This window comes from Falco rusticolus, chromosome 17, assembly GCF_015220075.1.
Source record: "Falco rusticolus isolate bFalRus1 chromosome 17, bFalRus1.pri, whole genome shotgun sequence".
NCBI lineage: Eukaryota > Metazoa > Chordata > Aves > Falconiformes > Falconidae > Falco > Falco rusticolus.
The window spans coordinates 7,329,214-7,339,601 of NC_051203.1; the positions used below are offsets into that span (position 1 = coordinate 7,329,214).

At 33.9% G+C, this 10,388-nt stretch overlaps 1 protein-coding gene across 1 annotated transcript in view; it reads left to right on the forward strand.

Annotated features, from left to right (window-relative positions):
• SYCP1 (synaptonemal complex protein 1) overlaps window positions 1-8,546 on the forward strand; it is a 24,955-nt gene extending 16,409 nt beyond the window's left edge. Inside the window, exons 20-31 of the mRNA XM_037410281.1 lie at window positions 121-183; window positions 528-590; window positions 1,279-1,341; window positions 2,475-2,591; window positions 3,215-3,325; window positions 4,001-4,093; window positions 5,008-5,082; window positions 5,685-5,741; window positions 5,884-6,060; window positions 7,072-7,215; window positions 7,576-7,662; window positions 7,748-8,546. Coding sequence (XP_037266178.1) covers window positions 121-183; window positions 528-590; window positions 1,279-1,341; window positions 2,475-2,591; window positions 3,215-3,325; window positions 4,001-4,093; window positions 5,008-5,082; window positions 5,685-5,741; window positions 5,884-6,060; window positions 7,072-7,215; window positions 7,576-7,662; window positions 7,748-7,891 — 1,194 coding nt within the window. The 3' untranslated portion in view covers window positions 7,892-8,546. The remainder of the gene's footprint in view (window positions 1-120; window positions 184-527; window positions 591-1,278; window positions 1,342-2,474; window positions 2,592-3,214; window positions 3,326-4,000; window positions 4,094-5,007; window positions 5,083-5,684; window positions 5,742-5,883; window positions 6,061-7,071; window positions 7,216-7,575; window positions 7,663-7,747) is intronic.
• The last annotated feature ends 1,842 nt before the right edge of the window (window positions 8,547-10,388 follow it).

Sequence of the window (10,388 nt, forward strand, 5' to 3'; positions counted from 1 at the left end):
ATGGTCAGTTATTTTTATTTTCTTACTGTAGTTTCAAAGCATACCTCTTTTTTTTTTTTAACATCATAATGGATTCAAAATTGTATTGTATAAGTCAATGATTTACAATTATATTTCCAGGCTAAGAGTATTGAAAATGATATTTCAAGAAAGGAAAAGCAGTTGAAGATTCTAGAAAATAAGGTATGCATTTTTTTTTTCAAGGACTGTGGAGAACTTCATACAAGATTACTTTTTAAATTGTGAAGTAACTTTTTGAAATTTTCTTCTTTCTGAACTCTACAACCACTGAGGAACTGGTTCACTGCTATTAATGTTGATGATACTGGGCTAGCAAAATTCTTGTAGTACTTTATGGTTAAAACTCCAATCGTTGTAACACGTTAGCATGTTTCAGTCCCATTGGAAGTAATCAGACTTGTGCAAATGCATGTTTAAGTATGTTGACAGTAATCTCTAACACAATGAGTAATTTTTTAGGAGTTGATTTTATGTTTGATAATTAATAATTGGAATATTTCTTATAGTTGAATAATTTGAAGAAACAGGTGGAAAATAAAACCAAATGCATCGAAGAGTTGCAACAGGAGGTATGTACAGTTTTTAAAAGTCACTAATACCTAAACCAAGGTATTTTGTGGTACCTTACTTTTCAACAGTGTTTGTCTGGTGTGGTATCTTAGATATACCTATGTAATTTATAACATTTCCTTTCTTATCCTAACTCTGAGCAATTAAGGAGTCACCTTTGGAATTACTTGATTTGTAAATTTATTCTTACTTTTGAAAAGTACAATTACAGAAATAATAACTTTAATAAACTTTTACTGTTTTCATTTAGTACATGGTATCATTGATATACTTGAAATAATGACCTCTCCCAGTTACCAATAGTATAAAAAAGTTGTGATTAGGAAAAATAGTTAATAACTGTACTGTAAAAATATATAACATGTATTTTTGATCATGATATCTGCACATTTTCTGTCAGCAGCATCTTAGTTTTTCTTCCCATTCTGCACCCTCATTTGCTTTTCTCTGATGTTGCCCATGAGGAGTCTGTTATAAGGTCATGAAGTAACAGTATTATTAAAGTAAGTAGCTGAGCACTCTTGTTTCGAGAATTGATCTGGAACCTGAACTGCACAACAAAAAGAGAGTTATTCACTTGCTGAAAGCTGAAATTTTGACGATTCCAACCTGCTTGATGCAGTTAAATCATTACATAATTCTATTAACTTCTTAAAATACAGCGTTTGTTTTTCTTTATTTTAACAGAACAAGGTGCTGAAAAAGAAAATTACTGCAGAAAGCAAGAAAACAAGTATTTATGAAGGGAAGGTAGGTTTAAATAACTTCACGTACAACATGAGGATAAAGCACAAAGACTAAACATTGTTAAGTCCCAGTGTAAGATAATACATGTTAAGCACATTCTGAACTGTTTCATGGATCTGGGATACAGATTTTGCAGGGATGAGCTCATACATTTTGGAAGATCCTTCCATTTTTTTAATCATTGGGCACTGACTGGGCAATCAGACATTTGTAAGAGATGGGCATCACATCTCAAGGAATTATGTTCTTGATCAGTCCCTTTCTTTTTTGCTTAATAGGGTGCTGGTCATCACTCAGATATGCCAACCAATTGAAACAGAGAAGCAATTAAAGGAAATGCATATATTAATATTATTCCCCTTAAGCAGTTCTTTTCATGTGTTCTGCAATGATAAGTCCCTGATTAGAATATTGTGTCCAGTTTTTGGGTACGGCACTTTAAGAAAAGTGTGGACTGTTTTGAGGGTATTCTTAGGAGAAACTTAAAAGGCAAAAATACAATCAAAATGCACACTTGGGAGGAAAACATAGCAAAAAACAGTTAAAATCTTAAACAGATTTATAAGGGAGGGAATAAAATCTCCATCTGTATCTTTTTTTAGAAGAATTCACAGCATTTAGGGTGATTGCTTAGGAATAGACTCTTCCTATTTGTTTCATACCAAATTCTCATTAATATTAGCAGCTAAAAGGAATTAATCTTTTTCAGAACTAAATGTAATTATGAAAATAAACTGTTTCTAGAGAAACTGTTTCTTCTTAATTGATAAAAAAGATTTGACTGTAAACATAATACAGTCATAGAGTCGTATTCCTAAGTCTTAGGAGACTATCAGTTATGCTTAATTTTCCTACTTTGCATTCCATAGCTGCAGTACTGAAGAGTCTTTTGTACAAAAGGCAGAATAGTGTGAGATTGCTAATGGATGTTTCCCATACATTGGAATGATTCTTTATGACTGACTAGCCTCTAGCTTTAGGACTGGTTTATTGACGGGGGTGCACAAAACTGGTATGGGCTGCCTTTCCCATTGTGGTGTTGCCATTGTTTCTACCAGTTTTTTCTAACTCACTTCAGGACAAAGTTCAAAGGTGTTGTTTTATTTATTTTTTTTTTACTTCTGCATTCTCAAAAGGTGAATAAATTACAGTTAGAAGTGGAAAATATGAACAAGCAACATAAGGAAGCAGTTGACATCTATCAAAAAGACATTGAAACAAAAAAAGTAAATGAAAATAAACTTCTTGAAGAGGTGAGAGTTGTTAATTTTTACTGTAACTTTTAATTATTTTTTGATGCATGATTTTTTTCTGAAGCTGTATCAGCCAGAGTCCTTGCTCTTATGTAGCAGTCTCATCAACATAAATAGAATGTGTATGCATGTGACCAATGCTTTAGTGCATTAGATCCTGAAGCTGAAGTATTTGTATATGCCTTTAAAAATAAGAACCCAGTTAAAATTTCTTGTTTCAAGATACTGTTCACAGAAATTCTATTCTTGGTATAAATACAGGGTAAGCAAATTAGATTACAACTTTTCCCATGTTAGTATTTTCCTGCCCACAGTTTTTTTGATGGTAATATAAAAAAATGTTAGGGTAGAGTGCTTAAAGTGGCTTGTGGTTTGAAATGACACTTATCTGCCACGGAAGAATGGGTGTACTTTTAATCTAGGTTTATTCATCCATTTTACCAATATGTATAAAAGATACAGGATTTGAAAAGCATCCTGAAAGGAAGTGAAGACTACACCAAATGAAACTATATATACATTGTACCCACAGGGGTAAGAAGAAATGAAATTAAGATTATTTTTTTTAAATATGTCAGTTGTTCATGAATTAAATTAAGCTTAAGTTTTTCTACTAAACTTAGGTAGAAAAGATGAGGTTGCTTGCTGATGAAGCAACGATAACACAGAGAGAAACTGATATAAAATGTCAACACAAGATAACTGAAATGATGGCACTTATGGAAAAACACAAGGTAAGAGATATTACTGATTTCAGTAATTGTAATGTGTTGATACTATGTTAAGTAAACACCTTTCAAAACTAGAATAATAGAAATTAGACTCAGGTCTTTATTATGAAGATTCACTTTCTAGGAAAATGAAGTTGAACACATACTTTAATTTTTATCACCTAAAAATAAATCCATCTTCAGATTTTGAAAACAGGTCTACTGGCAGATGAATTACATTTATCTAAATTTTTAGGAATTTTTTTGTTCTCAGGTTTCCTTTGATACCATTTTAATGCAGTGTTCTGAGTGTCAGTTTGAGCCTTCGTTTATGAGGAGATTACTTAGTGACCTTCAGCAGTTTAACTTAACATATTTTAAACATTCCATATTACTCTGGTTTGCAGTATATTTAGCAGGTACTGTTAATAAAAATAACATGGCTAGTTTTCATGTGCTGGAACCCGTACCACTGCCTAGAGATAAAGCATTCTCTGTCAGCCCACAAAATAATGCTGCTTGTGCATTTTCTGTTTTGCAGTTTCTGCTGAAGCATCAATATTTGTTCATAGTACCTTCTGAATCTTCAGAAGTGTCTTATTTGAAAAAATTAGTAATGTTTTAAGACTGGGTAGATATGTACTTGTAACATTTAGTCAAATATTTTGAGTCTGTTTTTTTGGTGTTTTTTTAATACAGCATGAATACGATAAAATGGTTGAAGAAAAAGATACAGAGTTAAAACTTTATAAAATAAAAGAACAAGAGCAGTTATCATCAAAAAGATCATTGGTAAGGCATACTCTTCAGCATTAAATAACTAAATGGAAGGGGTGCTGTCCTTAAAGTGTAATATGATTATAAGTATCACACTTGGCAGGGGGTGGGTGTGTGTAAGTGGCTGCTTTAGTAGGACTGAACCCTGATGGGATCGATGCATTCATTTCTGTTTACAGTTATTTTCTTACAGGTTTTATTATGTGCATTAAAAAAATCCAGATGTTTCTAAAAATAAATTAGCATAGCTGTGTTTTTCTGTCTACTTTTCCTGATAGTGTGTCATGTTCTAACCTCTGACCTTTGTATTAAATAGTTGGTTTCTGCCCCCCAGCCCTCTGTTCTTGCAAGTGTTTGAAGTTCTTACCTTGAACAATTTTGGTCAAATACCTGTTTCTTAGTAGTACTTCAGCTCTTTCTAAAATGAACTAAAACAAAACTTCAAGTCTAGAGTTAGGCTGCCTCCCTGTCGCCTTCTCCCCCACCCCCCTTTCTGGGAAGGTTAGTTTTGAGAAGTATTCTGAGAGACAACATCCCCTCAAGATTTTCACAGAAATGTACTTCTACAGCATATACTTAAAATGCAGTATTTTTCTGACATTTCCCTTCACAGAATATTTCTTTGCAGAGCTTTTAAAAGAGTTAGATTTTTTTAATAGAAGGTGTGACTTCAGTCTACATGTTGGTTTTTTTTAATTTGGTAACCGCTTCTTTGATCATCTGTTATTCTAGTGATTGAATAATTCTGAAAATGAACTGTAGATACCTCTCAGCATGCTCACTTTATGGATAAGTTAGCTGTATTGGAACAAACATATTTTTCTTTTGTTTATAATGAATACCCATATTAATTACAGTCTCATTTTGGACTGTTTTTGTTTTTCCAGGTTAAGCATAGTTAACCCTATCCTTTATCTAATTGTTTTTAGGAAAGTGAGCTGTCATGTTTGAGAAATGAACTGTCATCCCTTAAGGAACAACTTAAAGCAGCAATTGAAGAGAAGGTTGTTTTTCTGGTTTGTTTTAAATTTTACTTTATTAAATGTAGCAGTATGGGTGACATGCTTGGCCTGGTCTTATGCACTGTATTAATACACAGTCATGATGAACCTACTCTAGTTCACTCTGCTGTGAACAGAGGTGTTAAGAGTAGATGATCACCAGACGTCCATTGCAGCCTTAACAATTCTGTGATTTTGTGATTGCAACATAGTATTCTTCAGTTGGCAAAAGAAATGCAAGATAGAATTAAAAAGACAGCAAAGGGACATTTGCTTGAACAAACAAGAATGCTTCCAGTTCATTGCATGAGGCAATAACTAGAAAATAGAGCTCTTTCTTTTTTTAAATACAGCTGTGAGAAAAATTGTATTAAAAGAGATGTTATGTAGGTTCCTTAGCAGAGATGGGAGAAGTTGTATACGAAATGAAACTGAATAGAAAAGTAATATCTTTTGAATGCTGCAGTTCGACTAAATCTGGGTAATATATTTGTGTGAATTTTGTAACAGAGTATGATTGAGGACTGTGTTCTGTAATTATACCAAGATTTTCAACAACTGAATTCAAACAAAATATTTACTTCCTATCACATAACTCTTTTTAGGAGAATCTTGCAAAAGAACATCCCCAAAATATGGTTCCTGAAAATGAAAAGTACAAGGTAGCTTTAACCTTATCATTAATTAATTTTAGAATTTGGTAATATTTATATGTATGCATTTGAATTGAAGTTCCATGACAAAGTACGTACACTTAACAAAAGACATTGGAATGCATTTAACTTAAACCTTCTTTAATTTTAGAAAGTACAAACTCATTTTTCTGAGACTCCTAAACCTCACTTTGATCTGGACTATGAATCTATTAATTTAAAAAATAAAAAGTCTCCAAATGATATTCCTGTAAAAGTCAACATGATGGAAAAGAAAAAACTGCCTTCAGTATCTGCTAAAAGTCCCTTGGATAGTCCATCATTAAAGGTTTGTAACCCATGGGAGTGAATTTTTCTTGTTTTATTTTTCTGACTGTATTTCTTACTTCTCTGTAGGTGCATGTTTATTTTTTGTTGTGATAAGCAGGGATTTAAAAGGTGATAGCCACACACACACACAAAAGTATTCCACAGTGATAACAGAAAGCAGTTTGTGTAAGGGCTCCCACTGGGTGTAATTTTCTTGCTCAGTTATTTAATTTGTCTGTTATCATTGATCAGTAATAATTCCTGTCCTAGAGGGACTGTGAATTTAATAAAGACTCTAGAATTCTTTTATGTAGTCTTAAAAGAAAAGTGATGTCTGTTTGTAAAGGCACATTCTTCTCTATGGAACAGAAAATAGCTTGTGTAGCTGTAAAAATTATCAAAGTATTCCTGACTGCTTCATCATAACTGTAAAACGTTACACTTCTACCCTGTCAGAAGCTTACATGGGATGTATATCTTAACAACAGAAACAACTACCATTTTTATGTTATCCTTGCTAAAAAAGGACTGCATTGTTTGTTCCATTGCAATGCTTCTGAGAAGTTTAACTTCTAGTGAAATAACTAGTTAAGTAAAAACAGTCATGTTCTTGATACCACTGTGTCTTGCTGAAAGCTTTTTCCTGCAGTTTTGTTTGTTTGCAATTTCTTAAATGCTGATTATAGTCTGCATGTAGTGACTACAGTGCAGAATAACCTGAATTTCTGCAGATAAGCCTGAAGAAGTTAGATATAGTGTGCCATAAAACTCAGTTTTTCCACAGCTTCCTGTACATTCCTCTTGTTTGGCAACAAAAAAAGGATTTGTTTTTTTGGGTTTTTCCCCTTTCTACCCCCTCCCCTTTGTTTGGGTCTTTGCTTCACATTTTGGATGGAAAGATAATTGTTCCACAGCATCTCTCTAGTGTCCTCCTGGATACTCAATCTGTAAACTGGGTTATGAGTTTGGGTTTAGATTCTGTAATTGCTACTGAAAATACAGTTTGAAATGTCATCTTTTTCTTTCCCAGACATATATGATAAAGACTCCTCCAATACATAAACCGCAAAGTGAAAGGACAAATCTGCCTTCAGAACAGTGCATGAGGAAAAAGCAAAAAGTGCTTCTACAGCTGGATGTTCAGTCAGATAGCTCTGAACACAGTGACCTCCTGGTAAAAATCAGAGAACAAACAGTGTACTTAACCGATTTTTATGCACACTGCTATATCCAAGAATGTATATAAAGCATGTGGGGTTCTGTATCCAAGACAATATTAATGGGTTTATTTTTATTTCTATGGTTCTTTCTGGAATTGTACATAATTAGTAACTATATGACAAACAGAGTACCACTATAAAAATATATGTATATATATTAACTTTTACATTGATTTTTTATGTTGTTTTTATTGAACTGTTGAGGCTTCATAGTAACATACTAACTTTTTTTTTTTCATACTTCAGTATTCCTAGGGGGAAAGAAAATACATCTTTTAATATAGTGTGATTAACTTGTTTATTTTTAATTTAAGAGCATAGTCTCGGAGGAAGAAATGTTTAAAAAATTGTACAAAGATTATCCTCAAGCTTCACAATTATATGCCATGACACCAAAAAAGGTACTGTAGCTTTTCTTCAGATCAAAACAAACAGTTAATCAAATCGATTATAGAAATTAATGGATGGCTTTATTTTCCTTCTTAGAAACCAGCTACATCAAATGGGAAAACTCCAGGCTCCGTACTGAAACTTACAACCATGAGAAAAATGCGTGAGGCTGGTTGGACTGCAGTTTCTAAAATGGACAGGAAAAGAAAAATTAAAGATGCTGAAAGGCTTTTCACTTAAAATGAAAAAATGACTAGTGCCCTAACATTATCTGATTAGTATAACCACAGTATTATTCTTTCAGGGTTAGTACATTGTTGCATTTTTTTTCATACTAGATACGTTTAATACTACATTAATTTCCTTTGTACACATAAACTTTATAGATACATAACTACGTCCACCTGCAGAACATTTTCTACATTTCATCCCCTATGCTATAAAAAGTTGGGAGACAAATGATCCCAATTTAGAATTTTGAAATAAGTATAACTACTCAGAAAGCTGTTTGAAAACAAAAAAAGGCTGTCATTAGAAATACTGGTTTTAAAGAAATTCAGTTTTGTTCTTATAAATGTACTCTCTTAATACATAATTCACGGAAGGGTATTATTTAGTGAAAGAAATACTGAAGCTGTTAAAATGCATGCACTTTTATCTCAAGTCATCTTGTTTTTTCAAATGTTAAATGTTTTAAATGTTGTTAGAACTTTCTTTTTAGACTGTTTTCAGTTGATGCTATTTCAGTATGTTAAAAGTTTTGAAAATTTAAAATTGAATTTTTAATAGAATTACTTCAGTTTAAAAATATTTCAGCTTCACAGGGAATAAAATATGCACACATTTTGAGACTGTAAAAACAATGTTAAGATGTCATTAAATTGTTTGTCTGACACATGAATTGTGGCTTTATGTATTAGAACATAGATATAAATCAGCAGGTAGGCCTTCCTAAGGACTTACAGTTTCTGCTGCATAAGCATAAGAATAGTTTAGAATAACATATATTTCTGCATTAATTCTTGATTATTCTTAATTTCACAACAAGAACAACCTGCTTCAGAGCCTAGTGATAACAAGAAAACTACAGGTACATCTTAAAATATGAAAAATCAAAATCCTGGATTCATCTGAAGTGGGTGGCAAAACATATGTATTTCATTCTTTTTGTGTATCAATTTTAGGTATAGGCTAGTCGTGTAGGTTCCTTATGCCTGATCTGTTGAGCAGTGATATTAATAAAGATTTTTTATTGCAGGTAACTGACAAATAATATTCTCCAAAGATATGAAAGGATATACTAGGTTTTTTTCACCATATTTGGAAGTGGAATCTGTTACACCAGCAAATTTTCTGAAAAGTTAGAATCATTTTTCTTGCTGGAAAGATATTTCATGTTTGCAGAATACTGAATTCAGGTAGCCACTGCCTGAATTTAAACTACAGTGCAGGCTGGGCATATGCAGGCACTTACAGGTGCACTGTAACTGTCACTCGACAGTGCTGACAGTTATTTCCAAATGGTACTTAAAAATTTATTTTGTGTAAAAGCTGCAAGAGCAGAGAGAGCAAAACAGAATGCAGGAACCAAGAACAAATCTTAAGAAAATCACACTTTTAGGACTCACCCAAGCTAACAAATGCAGGAGTATATGGACTTGCAGGTTATACCGAGTAAGTGATCTGGTGTCTCAGCATGTGCCGGTTGGTTGGGACGCCAGTGCCCTCCCTGAGGGGCTGGGTGGAACATCTCTCTGGAAACCAGGGAAACTGCGCTGGGGTTAGGGATTAGCCAGTGCTGACATCACCTCATCCAAACTGACTGGGTAATGTGAGAGGAAGGGGAATGCTATGTGTTGGCAGTTGCTGATCTTACTTCACAGTGTCTTTCAAAAGTGGCTTTTTCCATACTGGAAGAATTGCTTTAAACAGTTTTCCCCAAGCATGTGTAAGGAAGATACTAAAATTGCAATTAAAAAGATACATTAAAAAAATCCTCAAGTATTCCTGATAGTTATTATGAAGGACAAGTATTTCTGAACCAGTAAAAATAATATTCCTTTAAATTTCTACACTAAAAGGATTCTTTAAAAAATTGCCACAGGAGTTAGATGTCTCTAAAAAGAAAAGAAAAACAAAGAAGCAAACACAAAACCCACCACCCCAAACAGTACAAGTAACAGTGTTATTGGTACAACCTGTTCTGCCCCGAGATACCCATGTATTTAATTCAGTTTCCCTTGCTTCTACCAGAAGTATCTTGGTGGGGAGGCTTCATGAGGAAGAGCGGTCTTCCCTTTTCCTTCCATACAGCCATTTTGCTTTTTGCTTGGAATCTGAGAATGGCTTCCTCACTGCGAGGCATTTGCTTTGGCAGGCTTCGCAGCTGCCATGGCTCTGGTGGCCGCTTCTTTTTCAGGTGGGGATGTGAGATTGCCTGAGAGAGGCAGGCATGCTGGGCGAGAGAAACGTACCCCCGAGTATGTACTGAGCATATATAATTAGTTTAAAATCTGATCTAAAAAAGTCAATTGTACATGCATAGTGTCGAGTCTCCGTACCAGATCTTCATCAGTCAAGGTCTTGTCTGATTGCTTCTGACTGCCTATCAGACTGCCAGCCAGATCAAAACACTACAACCCTCCGAAACTGGGGAGTGCCTGTGACTTTACCCCTTAGCACTGCTGTGATACTGGGTTGGTGTAGTCAGTGATTCACCCTCAGGAGTATTGCAGGA